We start from the raw sequence: 23,765 nt of genomic DNA on the forward strand, positions 1-23,765 counted from the left end.
CAGCGAGGAGCGCGCTTGAATTGGATCGAATGGGGTTGTTGAGAGGGACTTCTTAGGCGGGCGGTCTGTAGCTACAACTTGAGCTTGGGCCACATCGCGAACTTTTCTGGACGTCCCGCATTATTATTGAATCCTCAACGGTGATTTCGAACCAGTATTCCCCCTGAGCTGCTTGCTTTCCTCCCGCCGGTAGCTGCTTTTTAATTATCTATTATTCATCATGGTTCGTCGTCTCCTCTATTAACACTCTAATTTGCAAAATACTGACCACCTGCAGGCGTCCTTCGCCAATCCCACTCAGATCTTTGCCGACGATGTTATCGAAGAAAAGGGCGAAAATGCCCGTCTGTCCGCCTTTGTCGGTGCCATCGCTGTTGGTGACTTGGTGAAAAGCACATTAGGTCCTAAGGGAATGGACAAGATTCTTCAGTCAGCGTACGTGGGGGTGGTCTCCTGAGAATGCGGGGTTTGTTGTACATGAGCTTGCCAGAACTGACTCTCGGGGTAAAATAGGTCAACCGGCGACATCCTCGTAACAAATGACGGTGCTACTATCCTCAAGTCTATTGCCCTCGATAACGCCGCGGCCAAGGTGCTGGTGAACATCTCCAAGGTCCAGGACGATGAAGTGGGTGATGGAACGACATCCGTGACGGTGTTGGCAGCGGAGTTGCTGCGTGAGGCAGAGAAGCTTGTGAACCGCAAAATCCACCCTCAGACCATCATCGAAGGCTACCGGATAGCCAGCAAGGCCGCTCTGGAGGCCCTTGAAAAGGCTGCCGTCGACCGAAGCAAGGATATGGAGGCTTTCCGGAAAGATCTTCACGCTATTGCTCGGACAACCCTCAGCTCCAAGGTGCTGGCTCAGGACCGCGAACACTTTGCTGCTCTCGCCTGCGATGCCGTTCTCCGGTTGAAGGGCTCGACCGACCTCAGCCATATCCAGATCATCAAAAAGGCCGGCGGCAAGCTCGGCGACTCGTACCTGGACGAAGGCTTCATCCTTGACAAGAAGATCGGTGTGAACCAGCCCAAGCGCTTGGAGAATGCCAAGATTCTGGTTGCCAACACCGCCATGGATACTGACAAGGTCAAGATCTTCGGTGCACGGGTCAAGGTCGAGTCGACGGGCAAACTGGCTGAGCTGGAGAAGGCGGAGCGCGAAAAGATGAGAGCCAAGGTTGAACGGATCAAGGCTCACGGCATCAACTGCTTCGTCAACCGTCAACTCATCTACAACTGGCCCGAGCAGCTGTTCACCGAGGCAGGCATCATGTCCATCGAGCATGCCGACTTCGACGGCATTGAGCGTCTTGCCCTGGTCACTGGTGGTGAGATTGCTTCGACCTTCGATCACCCTGAACAGGTCAAGCTTGGCCAGTGTGACGTTATTGAGGAAGTTATCATTGGCGAGGATACCCTCATCAAGTTCTCGGGCGTGGCTGCCGGTCAGGCATGCACCATCGTGCTGCGCGGTGCCACCGAGCAGCTTCTCGATGAGGCAGAGCGATCTCTCCACGATGCTCTGGCTGTTCTCTCTCAGACTGTCAAGGATCCCCGGGTCACACTGGGCGGTGGCTGTGCCGAGATGGTGATGTCCAAGGCCGTCGAACAGGCGGCCCAGAACACTACCGGCAAGAAGCAGCTGGCTGTGGACGCATTCTCCTACGCTCTTCGGCAATTGCCTACTATCCTGGCCGACAATGCCGGTTTGGACTCGAGCGATCTGGTTACAAGACTCCGCCAGGCCATCAACAACGGCATGACCAGTTCCGGTCTGGATTTGCTTACCCCTGGCGGTGGTATTGCTGATATGCGGGAGTTGGGTGTTGTGGAGAGCTACAAGCTGAAGAAGGCGGTTGTTTCCTCGGCATCAGAAGCCGCGGAGGTAAGCATGGTCGTTTACTTGATTTTCAGAAACTCTTTAGCTAACGATACCGTACAGCTTCTCCTGCGTGTCGACAACATTATCCGGGCTGCTCCTCGCAGACGCGAGCGTATGTGAAGGATGGGAGAAAATAGTGTCTTCAGTACAGGATTTATGATACAGCGCGCATGATGATAATAAATTAAATATCTCCGGGCCTGATCCGCAAGTTTGATTCAGTATTCTCCTCATGTAGACCTTTGTATGGCGTTGGCCCAAAGAAAATGCGCAATACTGTGACCATTCGTCTTAAAAGATAAACATATATGTCATAGGCCGCTGAACATTCTTGGGATCAGCCCGCTGCTTCCCACTGATTTATTTAATCGGAGACAGTGAGTCCGCAAACCTAATAAGGTACATACGCAACGGCCCACATGTTGTGTGGCCCATTGATTTCTGATCATCCCAGTAGGACAGCAGAAGCACCGATCTTGTCATCCGTCATCTTGTAGCTTTTCAAGAAAATATGAGGGATTTTGATGGCTTCAATCGTTTACAAAGTTGGAATCCGATCCAAAAATGTACTTATATCGCGCCTATGCTTGTCGAGACACATGTAACACATGTCAAATGGCTGGGCGATTTAAGCAATGGGGCCAAGGTCTTGGTGGTTAGCTGCTGCTATTTTTAGCTGGGGGATCTGAGAGTCCTGACGGGCACAAGACGCTCCTACTCCGCAGTTGATAGCCATTATGAGTAATAGTTCATAATAGAGTTTCTATCCAACGTTTTACTTGATATAAGGTGCACAAATTACCTCAATTCTGGGGCTCCTGAGAGAGGTATTTGAAGCATAAGGATCGCTTGCCTATTTTGTACAGTATGTAGTAGTTAGCCAAGGCGATCTCAGGTTCCACTGCCCTTCCGACGTTGGAGCCAGTGAGAGCCTGGAGGACCAGGCTGCTGGGGCACATTGCGCGTTCTTTTTCCAGCGGAGATCCGTCACAGTCCCTGACCCAGGCAGTCCGAATGCGGGTTGATTTTGCTTCGAGTGGGGATTTTCTCTTCAAAGGACCAAGACCCTGAGTCCCAAAGGCTTGTTTCCATGCCCTTTCGGTTTTCTGTCTATCGGGATAACTGTCTAATAATCAGTTGGATGTCGTGCCATTCTCGTCGTAATATTAGGACCATCCTTACTTCCACTTACTGGATAGGGTCTCACTACTCTGTCCATCCTGGCTGTGCATATTAAAAGTAGATTGCTACCATGTTACTCCGTACTCCATACTCTGTAGGCTTACTGTCTTAGCTGCTACCCGAGGGTGATGTCGTGGTGGATTCCCTGCATTCAGCGAATGAAGCATCTGATTTACAATTAATCCCGTCTTCGTCCTGACATTGACAATCGTAATAACTAACTTAACTAGTAATCAATCCCTTCAATCCATCCACCCTTGGACCACCTGCGCTCAGTTCTCTTTTTCTTCCCATCCTTTCTTCCAACCTCTGCTTATCAGCTTTTGTGAGAATTCGTCGTTCTCCCTCGTTTGTCCACCCCTCCGTCCCTTGTGCCTTGAATCGTCTCATCTTTCCTCGGTCGCCGATCTTTGTACCTTTTTCTATTATTTTAAATTTTTTCCGGCTCCGCAGTGACGTCGCATGGCTACTCTTTAGTGCTTAGTAGTCTACCTAGTACCTACCTTCTCCGGACATTCCTGGCATTCTTCATCTGACGAGCCCGTCTCGCGAATTATTGCGCTCGTTTGCCGGTGCCTCATGCGCTCTTACTGATCTTGATTCGATGCCCCGATCTTTCCAGTCTCTTGCTGGATTTTAATTCCTGGTGATCTCCGACAATGAATCTATCGCGGCGGATGTGGACAAGCTTGGTGGCTGTCATCCTTGCCGGTCAAGGAGCGGTCACCGCGCTCGAGCTTGACATCAATGACGTTCGTATGTATATCGCCTCATCTGAGTCCAAGCTTGCTATGGTCTGTTTTCGCAATTGCTAATCAAGTGGGCGGACCGCAGAATCGATCAAAACCGCGGCTGCGACAACGGCCTTCAACATGATGAGTAACTACACCGGCAACCAGACTGGCCAGATTCCTGGAAAATTGCCGGATACGTGGTGGGAAGGCGGCGCCATGTTCATGACTTTAATTCAGTACTGGTACTGGACCGGCGACACGTCGTACAACGAAGTCACCACTCAGGGTATGCTCTTTCAGAAGGGCAACAACGATTACTTCCCTTCGAACTACAGTAACTACCTCGGCAACGACGACCAAGTCTTCTGGGGATTGGCCGCTATGACTGCGGCGGAGCTCAACTACCCCGAGGAAGATGGCCAGCCGTCGTGGGTGTCGCTTGCGCAGGGTGTGTTCAACACCCAGGTGCCGCGCTGGGACACGTCCACCTGTCACGGTGGCCTGCGCTGGCAAATCTCTACCTACCAGGACGGCTACCGGACCAAAAACGCCATCTCGAATGGTGGTCTCTTCCAGCTTGCCGCACGACTCGCGCGGTATACCAACAATGAGACATACTCGCAGTGGGCAGAGAGAATATGGGATTGGTCTGCGACGACCCCGTTGCTCAGGGAGTCGGACTGGACCATCGCCGATACCACTACGACCGAGACTGAGTGTACGGACCATGGGGACCTTCAATGGACGTATAACTATGGCACCTATGTCAGTGGTGCCGCTTATATGTATAATTACGTACGTTCCGCACCCTCACTCGAGACCTTGTCATAGTGTTATGAAATAAGGAGACCGGACTGACAAGACATAGACGAATGGAGGCGACAAATGGAAGAAGGGTCTTGATGGCTTACTCGGCACCACGTTCTCGCGGTTCTTCCCCTTCCAGGACGGCATGGTCATGTCTGAGATTGCCTGCGAGCCGAACATGAAGTGTGATCGCAACCAGGACTGTTTTAAGGGCTTCCTGTCCTCCTGGTTGACATTTATGACTACCATTGCCCCCTACACATCGTCCGAGATCGTCCCAAAGATCCAGCAGTCGGCACTTGCCGCAGCCAAACAGTGTTCTGGCGGCACGAATCAGACTCTCTGCGGGCGGCGTTGGCATCAGGACACCTTTGATGGAACCAGTTCATTAGAGGCGCAGATGAGCGCTTTGAGCGTCTTTTCGTCTACGATGATTGCGCACAGGGTGCAGGCTCAGGGGCCGTTGACCGCAGACACTGGAGGTACGAGTAGGAGTAACGCGAGCGCGGGCACAGGGACAGAGCAAGCCCCCCCTCAACCACAACCAGTCACGACGGGGGATCGTGCTGGTGCAGGAATTGTGACTGTGGTCTTCCTCAGTTGTTGGATCGCAGCGGTGACCTGGATGGTCTATGGGAGATAAAGACGTCCAGCGATCCGCATCCATGTTACGCGATCATGATCTGTATATAGCTGCGGATGTTCGGCATCTGAGCAGGAGGGTATGTGGACCCGCATTGTCCTTCTATCCGCTCTCTTTTGTGCTACGGTTGCTTGTTACTATTTGTATTCTAGTGGACTTGTATGACCTCCGATCTAGGCTTCTCTGCGATAGGAGTTGAGGTGTCCGGAGCAGCGAAAGATCTTGACAATTTCATTCTTCTTTGATTATGACTTTTTTTCCCAATATGGAACACCGTCTTAGCGTCTTATGAGTAACACATACAATGTTTGCGTGTGTCCAGGGTATGTGGTGGCTCTCATACAGTAAATATATCTTCCGCTCGTCTCTATGGACTCACAAGAAGATCAACTTTGTCATGCTATGCTAATGAAACCCCTGATGATGGAAATCTCTATCTTGCAGAAAAAAGGGTTGCTAGACATTTAAAAAAACCGCCTATTTAGGCTATCCCGGCAATAGTGAACACCCTTCCACCTTCTAAATTGCGGTTGAAGACAATTCCAGTAATATGAATATCTAGGCTGCTTCCTCATCTAGGCTAATTCCTTCCTTCCCTTCCCAAAGGACTTCAGTACAGTATCATTACCGGCGAGGGGCTAGGTTTCATCTTTCGATCAATCAGCATTGCGTGCTAGAGAGTTGCCCCACTCACACCTTGAAAGGAATGGGTGTATTGTAACATGGATTTTCCCAAGTCACACGTCTCCCACGAGGCTGCTCATGAGAGGTACCTTTATCTTTCCACCTACCTTACGGAGTACGCAGCTATTGGACAGAAAATCTATCTACTTGACGCAGGCTTGAGCAAGCCATGAATACATGTTGCTTTGAGCATGTCTGTGTCGGTGATCAATTACTGTTTTGAAAGGTGACAGCGGGCTATGTAAAGCACGGAGGCAGTGCGACATTTCTCCGGCGGCCGGCGCCAGTCGAGACTCGCCCTTGCACACGACTCAGCCCTTTCTGTCGTCTTCCATCGGTGTCACAAGAAATACGGAGTAGACTAAGGAATATATGTAGTATATTATTGCGAATTCTTGGGGTGAAATGGCCTATTATATTGGTCTGCCTCGCGTTATTTCAGTACTTTAGTGCCCCTAACTCCCCCCTTAGTCGATTCATTCCTTCTCCTTGAATTCTCGCTACGGGGACTTTTTATTTCGCACACTCGCGCTTTTTGATCTCTCCGTTCATTCCTATATCCATATATTGCCTCTCTTTCTTCCCATGCCAACAGGTTCGGGGCTCAGCTACGAGGAGAATAAACCTTTATAGTCGATCTCCAGTCTCCTCCATCGAGGCCAGATCGTTCCTTCGTACCCCTCCACCCACTAGTATCTCATCACTATTGGTTCCTGAACGCCTGAAGCGTCCCGTTTTAGTACCACGGCGCCCCCTCCGCACTCTCCGTCCGAACCACACATTTCCACACTCTTCTCTCTGGCCTGGTTTCTCATCATCCGTCGTGATCTTCTCCCCTTCCCTTTGAGAAGTGTCCGATGAAATCCTCATCTTCATCCTACAGTGATTGATTACTTGCAAAGCCTCATCGTTTTGCCGACGTTGTAGCTTTTCACTATGCGGTGGCGGCTGCCTGGCGCCCGTACGACCCTCCCCGCCAGCGTCGCCCTACTTCTGCTCCCTATTCTTGTTGCTCCGCAGCAGCTGCAGGAACATGATGACCTTCCCTCGACCTTATCCGTTCCTCTCCCTCCGAGTCATCGTTCTTTCGACCATAACCCCCTTCCCACTATAAACGTGAAATCCAACGATGCGAGCGCCCTTGCAACCATGGCTCTGGCGGGCCCCGGCCGCGCCGTTCGAGCCCGTCCTGCCCAGGCCAGCAGTTCGTCTGCCGGCCTGGCACCGCAGCTTCACGCGCGGTCTCTGCAGGACTGGGAGGTTGAGGACTTTGTCCTACTGGCGACCGTCGACGGTTCCATTCACGCACGCGATCGCAAGACCGGCGCAGCCCGCTGGGCCCTGGAGGTCCCGAGCAGCCCCATGGTCGAGAGCATCTACCATCGAGCCAACCGGTCGAGCTTCGATCGGGCTCAGCCTGAGGATGATTTTCTCTGGATTGTCGAGCCGAGTCAAGATGGCAGTCTGTATATATATAGCCCCGGCCCGGATGCGGGGCTGCAGAAGTTGGGGTTGACCGTCAAGGAATTGGTGGAGCAGACTCCCTACTCGGGGACCGACCCGGCCGTTACCTACACGGCCCGGAAGGAGACAACACTATATACTGTGGATGCACGGACTGGAAATATCTTACGAGTTTTCAGCTCCAGAGGTCCTATTACCTCTGGGCACGGGTGCCGCAAGGTGGACGGGTTTGACCTGGAAGCTGAGGAGTGCGATACGCCTTCCGGCACCCTGGTGCTTGGTCGTGTTGAGTATGCCGTCGCGATACAAAATACAGAGACAGGTGATCCGATTTGCACGTTAAAGTACTCCGAATGGACGGCCAACAATCGTGACATGGATCTTCAGAGCCAGTACTTCCGGACGATGGATCAGAGCCATATTTATAGCATGCATGATGGAGTGGTGTTGGGATTTGATCACTCACGAATGGACCGTCCTCGCTACACTCAGCGTTTTTCGTCTCCGGTAGTTCGTGTTTTCGATGTTGCACGCCCCATAAACGTCGAATCACCCGAAGCAGCCACTCCGCTTGTGCTTCTATCGCAGCCCCTGCAGCCCCCTGATCCAGATTACGGCTCGTTGGATGACAGAGATACGAGGGTGTTTGTTGACTGCACTTCGGCCGGCGGTTGGTTTGCAATGTCCGAGGAGACTTACCCTCTGGTGACAGGGCGGGCCAAAATGGCTCAGTGCTACGAGAAAGACTACCTGCGTCACGGCCAGGCCCTGACCAGCTTGTCAACTAGTCAACAGCGTGATGCGCTGGCTGGAGTTCACTCGCTGAATGGTCCCCGGATCGCCCGCAATATCCCTAGGATCTCGGGGCCATCCCCCTTAGAGCTAGCTAATGATACCCCCAGAGAAATAATGCGCAGCCCCTCGGAATTGGCACTACCACCTGCCCTGCGGCACAGCACAATTATCCGAAAGGGCTGGGATAACGCTGTTGATATCTTCGTGACCATCCTACTGTTGTTCTTTGGTGTCTTCATCTACTTCAATTCACACAACATACAGGAACTCGCCAAACAGAAACTGGACGTCAAGAACATTATCGCTTCCTACGCTCAGCCACCGCTGTCGACTCCCTCCACTCCTATTGTCGGAAACACTCCTTTTAAGAGTGATTCCAGTCCCAGCAGACGGATGTCGAACCTCACGGTCGAGGTCGAGATGCCTGAAGAGCAACAAGAACGCGATGTAACCCCGAAACCGAAACGAGCCCGGAGTGCCGTTGGCCCTGATTCCACCCCTCGAGTGAAAATTCGAGAACCCTCCCGCGGCCCTGACAGTGACGACGATGTTGAGGAACTGGACCAGGCCGGGTCACCCGAGAAGCCTAAGAAAAAGGCCCGCCGAGGTAGACGGGGCGGTAAGAGTCACAGACGCGGAAAGAAGCCTGATTCGGATGGTGAATCAAAGGACCAGGCAGACCGAGTTGTAGACCAAGTGAACAACCTGCAGCCTCAGTCCCGTCTGGAGCCGGATGTCCAGTTAGTGCGGACCGTGTCCACTGAAGTTGTCGAAATGGACGGTGTCCTTCAGATTGGTCGACTCAAGGTATACAGCGACGTTGTTCTCGGTCATGGCAGCCACGGAACGGTCGTGTACCGTGGATCCTTCGATGGTCGGGATGTCGCCGTCAAACGGATGTTAGTTGAGTTCTATGACATTGCCTCTCATGAAGTTGGACTGTTGCAGGAGAGTGACGATCATAACAACGTCATTCGCTATTTCTGTCGCGAGCAAGCGGCCGGTTTCCTTTACATCGCTTTGGAACTGTGCCCTGCGTCTCTCCAGGACTTGATTGAACGTCCGGGTGATTATCCCCAGCTGGCTCAGGGTGGCTTGGATTTGCCAGATATCCTGCGTCAGATCATTGCTGGTGTTCGATACCTGCATTCACTCAAGATTGTGCATCGAGACCTGAAGCCGCAGAATATTCTGGTGGCTATGCCTCGAGGACGCACAGGCTCGAGGTTCCTGCGACTGCTCATCTCTGACTTCGGTCTATGCAAGAAGCTTGACGATAATCAGAGCTCTTTCCGCGCAACTACAGCGCATGCCGCAGGTACGTCTGGTTGGCGAGCTCCGGAATTGCTGGTAGACGACGACAACCGCTCGGCCATCCAAGGCGGGGAGTCTCAGCATACCGAGTCGTCTGAGCCCGCAGTGGTGGATCCGCAAACCAACAGACGAGCAACTCGCGCTATCGACATCTTCTCCCTGGGCTGCGTTTTCTATTACGTGTTGACGCGAGGTAGCCACCCCTTCGATAAGAACGGGAAGTTCATGCGGGAGGCGAATATTGTCAAGGGCAACTTCAACCTGGACGAACTCCAGCGCCTAGGCGATTACGCTTTTGAAGCAGACGACCTAATCCGATCAATGTTATCTCTTGACCCTCGCAAACGGTTAGCTTTGTTCCTCTGCTCCTGTCTTCCGCACGCATTTGCTGACTTGTCCCAGACCAGATGCTAGTGCCGTTCTGATGCATCCCTTTTTCTGGAACCCGTCCGACCGTCTCAGCTTCCTGTGCGACGTATCGGATCATTTCGAGTTTGAGCCACGGGACCCTCCTTCGGATGCTCTTTTGTGTCTCGAATCTGTGGCTTGTCGTGTGATGGGGCCTGAGATGGATTTCCTACGTCTTCTGCCCAAGGACTTCAAGGACAATCTCGGCAAGCAGCGCAAGTATACGGGCTCGAAGATGTTGGACCTCCTCCGGGCGCTACGTAACAAGCGCAATCATTATAACGACATGCCGACACATCTCAAGGCACATATTGGCGGCTTGCCAGAGGGATATCTGAATTTTTGGACCGTTCGGTTCCCCAGTCTTTTGATGAGCTGCCACTCGGTCATCGTGGAGCTGCGGTTGACGAAGATTGACCGGTTCAAACGATATTTTACTCCGGTTGAGTAGATTGGGCGTTTTCGATGATTTTGGAGTATTTGATATATACTTAGACATTTACTGAATATATAAGACTCGATTGTTCATGATGGTTGCAGACTTTAAGGTAAATGGCGGCAGCCTCGCCTGCGGTTTGTTTGCATGGAGACATGTCACAAAGCCGCTGACCAATGATGGCCTAAAAATCTCCACAATACCTAGTATCAATCGCTGCACGATATCCGTCTCTGCAGCATTCGACATCTGTCACATTTGTGTCGAGGGTGACCCTATAGTTCATTTCTGGTAAATCTTGGTGGCTGGTGCAGAACAGTGGAGCCAACCAAATGATGCAACACGATGGCGGTACCTTTTTAAAGTGGCCCATATTCAGTCGCGTGGGTCACCGCGTTTTCTATGTCGCTTCTCACGCTGCTGTGTCTTCCCCAGACACCATCCTTTGTGTTGCTCATTCTTTAATGTTGAATATTCTCTAATCGCTCCGTTGTGTTACTCTTCCTGCTACACATTCATTGATCCAGCTATTGAGCAATTCAATCCGCCATTTCCGCGCTCTACAACACTGACGGAAAATCTTCACATCGCCTCTTTCGACTGTCCGCTGTCTCGAGAACCTACGCAGTACCTAATTTACAACCTGTGCTCGCATTATTATGATACTCTGTGATACTTTTGCATAGCGATTTCCATCTCCCTATACCTGTTCCCCGGAATGGTTTTCCTACGTCTCACGGTCAAGGTCTACCCCCGCGAACAGACCCAGTCCTCTTCATCATTTTCGATCCGCTCGTTCCTCGGTGACCGTGATCGCGATGCTTCGAGTCAGAACTCTGGACCGACAGCGGGGAAGCCGGCTTCCTTCCTGTTGGTCCTGGAGAACCCTGAGGAGGTGACGATGGGTGGATTGGCGGGCATGATCCGGGAGAAGTGGGCGAAGCTGCGGCCGGGTGCTGAGTGAGTTCCATCCGTTCCCCCAGATTGAATTTGAAAGAGGTATGGTGTTGTCGAGCAGCGCTTACGGATATCGCGACTAGGCCCCTGGAGATCAAGAAACTTGTCGACGACAAGCACGACTCCGATGATCTCGATGCCGAGTTGACCGTCGCCGATGTGTTTGTGGATAATGGTCGGGCTCGCACCGATGGCGCCGACCAGCGCGGTACAGTTCGTGTGATTCAGAAGCCGGCGCCCTATGCGCCTGTACGGTTCCCCTCCGTCACGCAGGACTGGGATGCCGCCGCGCAGGAGTTTGAGCGCCAGATCAAGATCAAGAAGGAGGCGGTGCAGGCGAATCTGCGCAAGATTCCTACTATCGCCGAGGAGTCTCAGTCGTTTTCAGAACGCGATACACCCAGTGTCCAGGTGAATGGGGTTGCTACACCTGCAGCAACCGCGGACCAGCGCGAGCGTCGCAGCGACGTGCCACTTTCGTCCGTGGAGCATGAGGAAATCCCTATGTCGCCTCCGCGGTGGGGCGAGTCGCCTGTGCATGAGAACGGCTCACAGGATCCCCAGGGTGGAGTTGTTGCGGCTACACCACAGCACAAGCGCATGGAGAGTCAGGAGCTGGGGGAGTCGCCTTCACCGGAACGGGAGCGGACCCCGACGCCCAAGACGAAGACATCCCCCGCGAAACGCGGCTCCATCTCGAAACAGGTTCCTGCCACGCGGTCGATCTCACAGTTTGTCGCGGAGCCGGACTTTCCCTCGTCGAATCGAACGGAGCGTGCGCGCAGCGGGTCAGAATCGCCCTTGAGTCCGAGACAAGCGCCGTCTCGGCTGGAACGCCAATTGGATGAGGAGGAGGAAATAGAAACAGACATCTCTCAGCCGGAACGCGAGTTGGATGAGGAGGAAGAGGAATCTGATAATTTGGACAAAGACGGAGATGTGGCGATGAATGACGGCGATGTTGCAGGGATGAAGGAAGCCAAGCAGACGGAGGAGCCGGTGGTGAATGGGCGCAAAGAGAGTTCCTCTCGGGGGGAGATGGCCGCGGTTCGACAACGCAAGAGAAAGAAGAGCATGGAGGCAGATGAGCCTAACAAGGAGCCTCGTTTGGAGCCCAGAAGCCCTGGATCGTCGGACAAGGAGAACAATCCAAGCCAGTCCCTGTCCGAGCCACCGGTCAGCAGTCCATTGGCCCGAAGACACGAGAGGGCACCGTCGTTCTCTGGAATCGGCCGACGGTCAAGTCTCTCTGAGAAACCTACCGAGTCTGCGAAACCTGGTCTCGGGCTGGGTATCACAAGGAGCCCCCCTAGCAAACCGCAAGTGATGCTTCCGTTGTCCCAGGAGTTGACCACGTCGATATCGGGAACTCCCCTCTTTTCAAGCAAAGCGCCTACGATCCGCCGTGCATCCTTGGTGGAAAACGATTCTACACCATCTAAGCAAACACCTGGTCTGGATCGAGTGAAGCAACTGCATTCGGCTTTACGGAAGGACTCGCCTGCCGACAAGTCGGCGCAACGCCGGTCTGTGTCTTTTGCCGAAGGAGAGGATGTGGTCATTACGGCCTCGACGCCGATTCCCAAGTCGACTCCGCAGACGAAACCCAAGGGGACACCAGGCTCTGAGCACGGAAAGAAGTCATCGACACCGAGCAAGATGGTGTTCCCTACCGGTGTTCCTCAGGAACGGGTGGAACAGTTGATGCGAGAAGCAAATCAGAAATTCGAGAAGCATCACAAGGACAGGGACGAAGTTGAGGCGATGATTAGAGCGGCCAAGGAGCAGAAAAGGGGTCCGGCATACGTGCGCAACCTGGAAGAGCTCTTGGGCAAACTGGAACGGGTGCAGAAACTCGAGAAACGGAACCGCTCCAGCGAGAGAGACAGGCTTGAGCGAGCTCGGGCGGATTTACGGGCGAAGCGGGAAGAAATTGCCATAATGGAGGCAGAAATGGGTGCTTCTACGCAGGATGATAAGCAACTGAAGGCGGACTCGTCCAAGCCTAACGGAGATGCAAGCACACTCAAGGCGGATACCGCATCAAAGGCGAAGGGCGGTGCGAAGAAGTCGACCCCAGCTGCTGAACGGAATAGCTCCGCGAAAAAGGCAGCCGAAGCAAAGAAGACGACAGAGCCATCTACTATTCCTACAACGGCCGAAGGCAAAGGATCGACTAAGAAGGCAGCAGAGGCCAAGAAGGGATCAGATTCGACTGCTACTCCTACAGCACCTAAACCCCGTCCGACTGAAGAAGAGCCGAAGGGCACTCCGAACGAACCTCCAGAGAGCTCCGCTGAGGACGCCAAGCTGCCTCCTGTGACGAAGATCCAGCGTGGGGACCTCCCCAAGGCCAAGGCGAATGGCACGAAGAAATCCCCCGCCTCCGAGCCAGTAGACGTGTCCTCCACCTCTTCATCCTCCTCCGAAGAATCCTCTGAGCACTCTGAATCCGAAAACGAAGATGATGACGACACCGACGCGGAGGCCGAGTCCCAGCCCGGCACCGACAAACCCGCCAAGAGCAAGGCCGACCTCCTCCGCCGCAGCGCAACTCCTTCGTCGCAAGGTAACGCGCGGTCTCCTGCACCCTCGCAGCCGGCATCGCAATCCTGGGGCCAACCGATCAACGGGAGTCGCAGTCGCGCCACGCTTAAGACGTTGCTCGTCGACAAGAAGAAAGAGTCCGCGGAGAAGGCGCAGCAAGCGAAGAAGAAAATCAGCGCCGCGCCGAAACGGCCGCGGAATATCTTCTCGCCTCCGTCGGACGACGATTCCGATGACAGCGAGTCAAGCTCCAGCTCCAGCTCCAGTTCGAGTGACAGTGAGAGTGAGAGCGACAAGGACAACAGCGATAACGAGAGCCATAGCAGTGCAGATCATGGGGATATCATGTCTAGTGGGACGGTGGGGAAACTGCGCGCTGCGCGAAAGAAGTAATCTGGGCCTCGCCGATGGTCTAGTTGTTTTTCTTTCTTTAGCATGTCATGCGTTCAAGCATACTTTGTAACCATTTCGTGTGTTGTTTGGTAGGCGGGGTTGGTTTTATCGGACTGGGACTATGGAACTATTCGTTCTTAGATTGATATCTACTTGGTGCTCCTCACCATAATGATGATAATTCTGTACAATTGACTTGTGACTTGAGAGCCCAATCATTGATATTGTTAACCGGCTCTTGTGAGCCTGACCAAGAACACAAGGCGTCCAGTAACCGGATCTTTGAGCTACTACGAGACTGATGACCATCGGATTCATCTGGTAACCACGCACAAACCCACTTCCTCTCAGTTCTACAACAGCTCTATCCAAGGACCCTCAATAAGTCAGAATGCACATATGCGCCCTCCCCAATGGCACGGAACACGCCTCGGAAATACCCCATAAATCCGCCTACAGGGGGTGCGTGGGTGGAGTGACGGTAGGAGATGGGCCAACTCAAGCCTGATACCTATTAGAAGGGGAAATACGGGTATTAGTTTTGTGCAGGATACGCAATCCTTTTTGTGAATCTTACTCCGATGACGTCGAGACCGCTAGTTCGGTAGTTATTGATAGATGAAACAACGATACGACGGGGTAGCTCTGGAGAAGGATCGATCCTTGGCTCAAGCCCAGCGTATCACTGCGCACGATGGATCGCTGTATACTAGGCAGACGAATAACGGCGCCTCGGCCTGGTCATGGTCCGATGCAGACACAAAAGCATACTGTCCGTGCGGCCACCAGCCTGACCGTCTGAATGATCTGCCTTATGGTCGGGGGGATTGTTGACCCGGTTGGAGTAGTGCGTGAGTCACGGGTTAGGCGTCATTTTATTTATGTATATCATCTTACCTAACCCCCTTTTGTCCAAGACGAATGTCGGCCATCGCAAAATGAGTTCTCAATACTCCGTCTCCCTCATCGCAGGGGCGATAGCTGTCTTCATCTACGCCCTTAGCGTCCTCCGCCGCAGATGGACGCAGTATCGCTTCGCCCGTGAGCACAACTGCCAAGATCCCACGTGGATGCCCTCCAAGGATCCCATCTTCGGGCTGGATAACCTCTATGTCACGATCCAGAATGTCAAGGAACACAAATTCCTCGAGCGCGGGCTGGCCCGATTCAACGAACTCGGCAACACCATGGCGACCCGGCGCCTCTTCCAAACGATCATCATCACCCGCGACCCCCAAAACATCAAGACCATCCTTTCTCTGCGCTTCAAGGACTACGGCCTGGGCCAACGCTTTAAGACGTTCGGCTCCCTGCTCGGCCATGGCATCTTCACCACCGACGGCGAGCACTGGGCGCAATCGCGCGCCATGATCCGTCCCAACTTCGTCCGCGAGCAGGTCGCCGATCTCGCCGTCTTCGAGGCGCAGATGGCCGATCTGATCGAGCTGATTCCCAAGGACGGCAGCACCGTCGACCTCCAGGACCTGTTCTTCAGCTACACCATCGACTCGGCGACCGAGTTCCTCTTCGGCCAGAGCGTGGAGTCCCTGAAGAAGCGCCGCTCCGGAGGCCGCGACGCGTTCTTCGAGAACGACTTCGCCAGCGCCTTCAACTACGCGCAGCATGCGATCGCCACGCGCATACGGCTGGGCCCGCTGTTTCGCTTCTACCGCGACCGCAAGGCGGAGCAGTGCAATCGCGTCTGCCATGCGCTGGTGGAGCAGTTTGTCGACAAGGCGCTGGAGGTGCGCGCCCAGGGCCTCGACGAGAAGACCCTCGAAGACGGCGACGGCGAGAAGAAACAGCGGTACGTGTTCCTGCACGGCCTGGCGCAGCAGACGGGCGACCGCCGCCGCATCCGCGACGAGGTCATGAACGTCCTCCTGGCCGGTCGGGATACGACCGCCTCCCTGCTGAGTAACCTCTTCTTCATGCTGGCCAAGCACCCGCGCATCTGGGCCAAGCTGCGCGACGAGGTGGCCTCGTTGAACGGTCGGCCGCCAACGTACGAGCAGCTGCGAAATCTGACCTATGTCAAGTATTGTCTGAATGAATGTACGTACGGAACACTCCAGTTTATCTGCGCAATGCTAACGCCTAGGGCCAGCCCTTCGTCTGCACCCCGTCGTCCCTGGAAACGCCCGCTTCGCCAACACCGACACCGTCCTCCCCGTTGGCGGCGGGCCGGACGGCCAATCCCCCATTTTCGTACCCAAGGGTGCAATCGTCACGTACAGCGTGTGGTCGATGCACCGCCGCGAGGACTTTTACGGCCCCGATGCGAACGAGTTCCGTCCGGAGCGCTGGGCCGATCTCCGGCCGGGATGGGAGTATCTCCCGTTCAACGGGGGCCCGCGCATCTGCGTGGGACAGCAGTATGCGCTTACCGAGGCAGGGTACGTGACGGTGCGGCTGGCGCAGCAGTTTGCGGTGCTGGAGAGTCGGGATCCCGGCCCGTGGGAGGAGAATTTGACCCTGACCTTGTGTTCGAGAAATGGGACCAAGGTGAGCTTGAGGAATTAATTGGTCTATATCTACGTCATGTATCTACGTTTATGACGCTCTTCTTGTATGACGCCTCTTCTTGTATGTATATCATGAATTTTACGGTCTGGCCGAATTCGCCAATGAGGGGCATAGGCATCGCTACTATGGAACATTAATCCCGTCGACATCCTTCTCATGCCCCGTTGCTCCCTCGAGCCATACCGCCGGGGGAGCCTGGTCAATGATACAATTCCATCCAAACTTATCCTCGATCTTACCGGCCTGGATGCCCTTGAGAGTCTGCAACAGCTTCACACAGACCTCGCCGCCGCTCTGTCCATCCTCGCCGCAGTCAAACGTAAACTTATCCCCCTGCGACCGCATAGTAATACTCCGGATCGGCACCAGGGCCGCCGCCGTCCCTGCAGCGATAACCTCCCTGAACTCTTTGATCTCCTCATACCCAATGCGTCTCTTCTCAACGGCAAACCCAAACACCCGCTCCCCGATCTCACACACCGACCGCGCCGTCACCGAATCGATCACATTCTTACTATCCGGCTGCACCAGCGTCACTTTATCGCCGTCCCTCCGCACCCCGATAAACGCCGACGTCGAGAACTCGTCGATCTCCGACCGCGTCCGGCTATCCAGATGCAGTGTGATCCCGAACCCCTCCGCCGCGGCGCGCGCACTATGCCGCAGCACAGGCGCATAGTTGCCGCCCACCTTCGCGGACCCGGTCCCCTCGGGCGCGGCGCGGTCAAAGTCCTCGAGTATCAGGGCATCGACCGCGTGCACGCCGTGGTACACGCCTGTCGGCATCACGAAGACAACAAAGGTGTATGCGTCTGGCGGGGAGAGGCCCAGCTGCGCGGAGGACCCGAAGAGGAGAGGCCGGATGTACATCGCGGCGCCGGTTTCATGGGGCGGGACGAACTCGGCGTTGGCGGCGACGGCTAGCTTGACGCATTCGACGAAGAGGTCCTCCGGGACCGGGGGCATGGAGACGAACTCTGCGGAGCGGCGGAGGCGGGAGGCGTTGCGGTCCGGGCGGAAGATGGAGATTTGGCCATTGGGGTGGCGGAAGGCTTTGAGGCCTTCGTAGGCTTGTTGGCCGTAGTTGAGGCCCGGGGCCATGCCGTGCAGAGGGAGGAAAGGGGAGGAGACGAATTTCGGGGCGGACCATTTGGCCCCTGTGCTGTTGGAGAAGTGGCATTCCACATGGCCGTTTACTTTGCGGGGTTAGTTGGACGGAGCTGGAGGGAGGGGAGGGAAGGGAGCTTACCGTCGCGGACTTTGAAGCCGACGTTGGACCAGTCGATAGTGTCGACGGGAGGAGGAGGGAATGGCATTGTTGTGATGTGAATTGAGTGAGTCGTGTGTAGTAAGTTGAGGATGATGTGATGGTGTTGAGGATGATGGATGAGGATGGAGGGGTAATATATTCCGCCGATTGTCGAAGTAAGCGGTGGAGGTGGGGGGAGAACACTACAACATACAGTACCTTATGGATATGTCCATGTCAACTACAAATAATCTACGACGCAGCTGAGGTCAGATCATGAGTCATCGGTCATCTCTGACCAATTCTTGTCAATCGTTAGCTCAACCTTATTAATATCTCCACAGTTGCTACCGCCAATCATATCTATAGTCGAGCTATCGATCCTGGATAGCTTCACTTGCATCCGAACAAGCCTGACCTCGGCCATACTCCGTCACCAAACACACCTTCAACCCTCCAGGAATCTCATGCCGTGAGAACCGGCGATAATCTTGGACAATATTCTCGAAATCATCTGTCCCGTCAGCCGCAGCCAAGTAGACGGTGCAGACATACCTTCGTATGTAAACACCCACGAAGGATCGTACTTTCCTTGCGTCACCAGGTCCAAAAGAAGGGGATGGTACTATACTGTCAATGGCATTCATCTGAGACGTGGGCAACTGGGCACACCTTTTGAGAATTGACCTGCCCTCCCCGAATTGTCAACCCCTTTTCCATCAACGGCCCTATAGGAAAATCATTTGTCTTATAAAAGAAATCCCCAAGCAGCGCAAGATGGCCACCCTTCCTCGTCGCCTTGATCATGGCCGACACCGTATCGCTGCTATCATGCTCGAGCCCAATCGCCCGCATCGCCGCATGCTGCGGTTTCTGCGTACTCCGGAACCCGCTCGCCTCGACTGTGCAGTCCAACCCCTGGGGTTCCATCGACAGGATATAATCCCCGACCTCAGCATGCACACTGACATCCACGGGAATCATCCCGAACTCCTCGGCGATCTGCAAGCGCCTTGCGTCCTTGTCAACGGCATACACCCTCTTCGCCCCTCGAATTACCGCCAGCCGCTGCACCGATAGTCCCACCGGTCCACACCCCCAAACACCAACTATATCCCCCAGCTGGACATCCGCCAGCTCGCACCCATGCCACGCAGCGGTCGTGACATGCGCCAGACCGAGCAGCTTCTTCGCGTCCATGCCAGCCGGCGCTCGCACACAGCAGAGATCCGCGTTCGGGACCCGCACGTACTCGGCCTGCGCACCGGGGTACCCGCCGTACAACCGCGTGAACCCCAGCATCCCCGCCACGCGGTGTCCGTACGCGCTCTCCATCTCCCGCGAGGGATTCGTCGTGTCGCATAGCGAGAACTCCCGCCGCTTGCAGAACTCGCAGTGTCCGCAGGCGATCACGGGGAGGATCATGACTCTGTCCCCCGGAGAGATGGTGCGGACCTCCGCGCCGACTTCCTCGACCGTGCCGATCGCCTCGTGGCCGAGGATGTCGCCTTTGGAGAGCAAGTCGCTGAGTTCGCCGTCGTAGAGGTGGAGGTCGGCGCCGCCGATTGTGCAGTGCGTGATGTGGATTATGGCGTCCGAGGGGTCCGTGATGGTCGGTTTGGCGACGGTGCCGAGCTGGATTGTGCGCGTGCCCATCCACTGGGCGGCTTTCATTCTGTCAGTGGGATGCGGCTTGTAGAGCGTGCTTGTCATCGGTCTGTAGTTGTACACTTAGTAAGAGTTCCGAGGCGCATGGGGGTGGGTTACTTCGGAGTTGCGCTCGTCATTTTGTTGCACTTCAATTGCCGGATCGTAGAGAGTCTATGTATACACCATGCACTTGTTTGATATAATCTGTGACAATGGCCATGGAGTCTGAAGATACCATATTGCTTGAGATGGCGACATCGTGGCAATCTGCGAGGATTGGAGAGTGTCGGAATGGAGAGCCGACATATGAAGTCATACAAAACGCCGCTTCGTCTTTTTTTGGCGGCGTTATTGATATTTTGATAGAGGTGCTGCAAGATGAGAATAGTAGCATGCTTACGATGGCCATTATTAATATTACGAGTTGGAAAACTGAGTTGGAAGTGGAACACAGTTTGAATACCGTTGGCATTAGATCACCTACAATCGAGGAGCTCTACCCATTCCTGTCAACATCAATTGACTCATGAATAGAAGCACATGAGAAGAATACCTGACTACAGCCCCTTCAACCTCCAAGTCCCACCATGCAACCCAGTAGCAACTCCATCGACAAGCTTCACCCTCGTCCCGTTGCTCGAGACCAGCACCCCGTCCGCCTCAAGCCTCACATCACCCATAGTTCCCTCCGGCGTCTCAAATACCAATTTCGTATATCCATTCTTCCCCCTCTTGAACTCCGTCGAGAACATCCCCAAAGAAGTCCTAAACTCCGCCTCAACACCCCTCAGATCCCCAGGCTGCGGCGCAAACACCCACCTCGCCCCCGCCGCCCCAACAACCCGTAACCCAGCCGCATAAAACATCAGCGCAGAAGTCGGCCCTGTCGCCCAGCCATGCGCATGCGAGATCCGCGCATCGTTGCTATACGGCGCGTAATGCAACGACCCGTCTGTACTGTACCCCTCTATAAACGTCGACTGCGTCATGCGCGGATCATCAAGCATGAATCCCCACTGGCGCCGGATCAGATCCAGAGCCCGCTGCGGCTGGTCAGCGAGGAAGTGAGCTTGTAGCTCGAAGCCGGTGATGAAGGGGGAGACAGTGGCTCCGGCTTCCGGGGCTGGTGCGCCGTAGGGCCCCCAGCGGGCGGACAGGGCGGTGGAAATCGTGGATGATTGATTAGCTGACAGGGGGAGGTTGGCTTTTAGGGCCCAGGCGTTGCCGTCTTGCGGGTGGAGGGTTGTCGTCTCGTTGTCGCTGTAGAGGCCTGCGGCCGGGTCCCAGAGTTTTGCGTTGGCGGCGGATTTAAGGGTAGTTGCGATGCGGGACCAGGCTGAGGAGGAGGCGGTGTCGTTGAGGGTATTTGCGAGGAGCAGAGATTCCTGGAGGACGAAGTAGAGGATGGCGTTTGCTTCGATGTTCTGCTTTGTGTTAGTGTTGAAGGATTCTGTCTACGCGTGGGGATAAACGTACGTGACCTCCCATGCCGAACCGCAGCCAGTCTGCGCTCGCGGTTACGTTGGCTAGGCCGGTGCTGTCGATGCTGGACAGTGACCATTGCAAGGCCCGTTTGTACTGGCTCCAGTGTGCGGCAAGCCAGTTCAGGTCTCCGGAGTAGCGGTAAAGGTATGACACGCCAACCAAGCTGTGGAGATGGTAGGTATAGCTGACAATATCATAGAAGGGTTTGCCGGCGTAAGGAAGACGGCCATCTGCGTGCTGCATTGCAAAGAGTGATTCCAACGCCATGCGCACACTGTACAAGTCATACGTGCTGACAGCGATGCTCTCCAGCGCTATGGACATATCACCTGGCCAGACAAGGCGATCCCGTTTTGCTCCGTCCGTGAGCACGCTGCTCCCGTTGGCGATGGTATCGTTACTCCACCAGGGGACAGTCTCCGGGAGGCTGATATTGCCACTGGAGGTAATCGTGCCTAACAAGGGCAACGCATTCCCCATGCTGGGATCAATGGTGCACAGCTGGTTGGTGTATGCGCCTGCGTACCAGATACGATTGAGCAATTCATCATCGCAGTGGAAGTAGCCCGTATACGCGCGAAGATTCTGGGTCGGAGCCGCCGTGAAGTTGACTCGGACACTTTCAACAGCAATAGTCGCTGATGTGTTGGCGACGAGGGTCAAATATCTGAAGGCACCGCGGTTGTGTTTCTTCTCGGCCGTGTATCGCCCCGAGCCATGGCCGACAGGAAACCACAGGGGTGAGTCAAGACCTGCATCGGCAGTTGCGTCACAAGCTTCACCGTTGATCCAGAGGCTAGATTCAGAGAACGTGACTCCGATGAAGGCATCCTGCGAGGAGGCCTGGCTGATGTCCAGCGAGACAATGCCGGCGATGTTGCGCCCAAAGTCATAAGTGACGGATGAGACACCATGAAACGTTGCTTTCCCACCTTTCGCGTTGGTTAGAGCAGAGGGGTTAGAAATGGAGCCGTTAACGTGATACACCCTTTTCGGAATTAGATCTCGAGTGGCTGGTGCTAGGATATACTCCTCATATGGAAGGGCAGTGCAGACTGCTGCTGCAAGAACTGAAAAAGATAGAATTCGCATCTCTACGACTGACTATTATTATGAAGCAGGCCTAAGTCCACCTAATGCGGAAGCGGCAAGCACAGTTATATTCCTCGTCCAACTCTCCGTTCTATACACCAGATGCCGATTCCTCAGCCGAGTATGACGTTTTTGCAAGGATTCGGACAAATGCCCACCGAGCACAAGGGACATCCCTAGTCTCTTGCAAGAATGCTCTCGGCGGATCGTCATTCCGGACTTCCTGTCTGCCTCCATCCCCCAGAAAACAAGCTTGGTCGAGGTGGGATCGGCATCTGCGGAGAAGTCCAGAGCCGATCGAAGGAGACGCTGCGCTATGAACATGTCCAGTCCATAATTGCCCAAAGAGGGGTATGTGTTGATCGATTGAGCTTTATTAGCCCGAGATGTATGATCTACCATCTCCGGAAGGCTGCTTGATAACTATGGAGTTTGTTCTTTGGTGTGGGGTTGAACGCGGGGTTGCCGAAGTTCTCCCGTAATAAAGTTGTGGGGTAGTCGGCAATGCCAATAATGTTCAGGTCTTAATCCTACCTTGTAATCGACGGTACTATTTCTCTACACATTCAAGATTAGCCCTTGGGTAAATTATTTTCCTCGGGACATTTTGTAGCCGCCATCCTGCCCATACTAGTTCAGGCTGTTCCTCATCCATGCCCATGCCCATAGTAATCTCGTCTGTAGTTACCACAGCTACCATGGTTACCTTCATATCTCCCCGTAATCATGGCAACCTAGTTCTCAACTCTATGGAGTAGCTTCCTAACGTTTACTCGGACTGCTAACTACATGCAAGATAATTACAACGAAAGTAAGCTCTAACTCCGGGATGATTTGTGTTGGTGGTAAGCTGACGGCCCTCCGCTCAACCTTAAGTCAATCTAAGATCCCCCGATAAAGGTACTGATTCAAAACAATGACCGACAACTGCTATCTTGACACTGCTCAAGCTCATTGCCAATTCGATGATGCGTTTAAACCCGAAAATGAACGGTTCTGGCACAAGTTACGCCAACGGTTTAGTCGATTTCGAGATAAATCTCGTGATAAGTCTCAAGATTCATCGAAGCACATCTTCGATACCGAAGAGCGGCATTGACTGGAATAGCCGTACTTGGGACGGGCAACAGAATCCGTTGATGGCTTGCTGAGCAGCTTGGTGATCAAGACATGTGTCGCCTTCGGATCGATGTTGGTAGCATGGATCCACCCTCTTCGTGACGGCCCTGGTACATTACAAGCCAACTAATCCGGTAGCATATATTCATATAAATCATCATGTTAATAGTGATAGCTATATCAATTTCTCATCCTGAGTGGGAAACTCCCTCGACTGCTGCTATAGCCATCCAATGGCCTCAGCTGTTTCCTGCATCTGCACAGGGATCTTTTTGGCATATTTGTCCATCAGGTTAACCTCAAGTATGGAGAGAACCTTTTCGTACTCCTCATCTGCACCCCCGCCATTAACAATACAGGTGAATGTGTTGATCCCAAACATAGGCACAAATCGC

The 23,765-nt window shown here is 54.1% G+C and overlaps 8 protein-coding genes across 8 annotated transcripts; 5 read left to right on the plus strand and 3 right to left on the minus strand.

Moving 5' to 3' along the window:
- Positions 1-220: 220 nt before the first annotated feature.
- Positions 221-2,005, plus strand: Aud_010831 (chaperonin-containing T-complex subunit CCT2; the record flags this gene model as incomplete). The annotated part of the gene is made up of 4 exons (XM_043295662.1): positions 221-223; positions 278-435; positions 514-1,888; positions 1,946-2,005. 4 exons carry the CDS (start codon positions 221-223, stop codon positions 2,003-2,005), a joined length of 1,596 nt encoding a protein of 531 aa, XP_043151597.1.
- Positions 2,006-3,726: 1,721 nt separating this feature from the next.
- Positions 3,727-5,251, plus strand: Aud_010832 (glycoside hydrolase family 76 protein; the record flags this gene model as incomplete). The annotated part of the gene is made up of 3 exons (XM_043295663.1): positions 3,727-3,823; positions 3,902-4,596; positions 4,670-5,251. The coding sequence occupies 3 exons, from the start codon at positions 3,727-3,729 to the stop codon at positions 5,249-5,251; spliced, it is 1,374 nt and encodes a 457-aa protein (XP_043151598.1).
- A 1,620-nt stretch (positions 5,252-6,871) lies between these two features.
- ireA (bifunctional endoribonuclease/protein kinase IRE1) lies at positions 6,872-10,367 on the plus strand (the record flags this gene model as incomplete). The annotated part of the gene is made up of 2 exons (XM_043295664.1): positions 6,872-9,855; positions 9,911-10,367. The coding sequence occupies 2 exons, from the start codon at positions 6,872-6,874 to the stop codon at positions 10,365-10,367; spliced, it is 3,441 nt and encodes a 1,146-aa protein (XP_043151599.1).
- Positions 10,368-11,070: 703 nt separating this feature from the next.
- Aud_010834 (uncharacterized protein) lies at positions 11,071-14,249 on the plus strand (the record flags this gene model as incomplete). Its single annotated transcript, XM_043295665.1, has 2 exons — positions 11,071-11,312; positions 11,393-14,249. The coding sequence occupies 2 exons, from the start codon at positions 11,071-11,073 to the stop codon at positions 14,247-14,249; spliced, it is 3,099 nt and encodes a 1,032-aa protein (XP_043151600.1).
- Positions 14,250-15,187: 938 nt separating this feature from the next.
- Positions 15,188-16,772, plus strand: Aud_010835 (cytochrome P450; the record flags this gene model as incomplete). Its single annotated transcript, XM_043295666.1, has 2 exons — positions 15,188-16,304; positions 16,357-16,772. The coding sequence occupies 2 exons, from the start codon at positions 15,188-15,190 to the stop codon at positions 16,770-16,772; spliced, it is 1,533 nt and encodes a 510-aa protein (XP_043151601.1).
- A 126-nt stretch (positions 16,773-16,898) lies between these two features.
- Aud_010836 (branched-chain amino acid aminotransferase) lies at positions 16,899-18,091 on the minus strand (the record flags this gene model as incomplete). The annotated part of the gene is made up of 2 exons (XM_043295667.1): positions 16,899-17,971; positions 18,025-18,091. The coding sequence occupies 2 exons, from the start codon at positions 18,089-18,091 to the stop codon at positions 16,899-16,901; spliced, it is 1,140 nt and encodes a 379-aa protein (XP_043151602.1).
- A 307-nt stretch (positions 18,092-18,398) lies between these two features.
- On the minus strand, positions 18,399-19,737 carry Aud_010837 (putative formaldehyde dehydrogenase; the record flags this gene model as incomplete). The annotated part of the gene is made up of 3 exons (XM_043295668.1): positions 18,399-18,538; positions 18,580-18,649; positions 18,697-19,737. 3 exons carry the CDS (start codon positions 19,735-19,737, stop codon positions 18,399-18,401), a joined length of 1,251 nt encoding a protein of 416 aa, XP_043151603.1.
- Positions 19,738-20,231: 494 nt separating this feature from the next.
- On the minus strand, positions 20,232-22,251 carry Aud_010838 (putative alpha-L-rhamnosidase A; the record flags this gene model as incomplete). Its single annotated transcript, XM_043295669.1, has 2 exons — positions 20,232-21,098; positions 21,151-22,251. The coding sequence occupies 2 exons, from the start codon at positions 22,249-22,251 to the stop codon at positions 20,232-20,234; spliced, it is 1,968 nt and encodes a 655-aa protein (XP_043151604.1).
- Positions 22,252-23,765: the final 1,514 nt, after the last annotated feature.

Source organism: Aspergillus udagawae, assembly GCF_001078395.1.
Source record: "Aspergillus udagawae IFM 46973 DNA, scaffold_9, whole genome shotgun sequence".
Lineage (NCBI taxonomy): Eukaryota > Fungi > Ascomycota > Eurotiomycetes > Eurotiales > Aspergillaceae > Aspergillus > Aspergillus udagawae.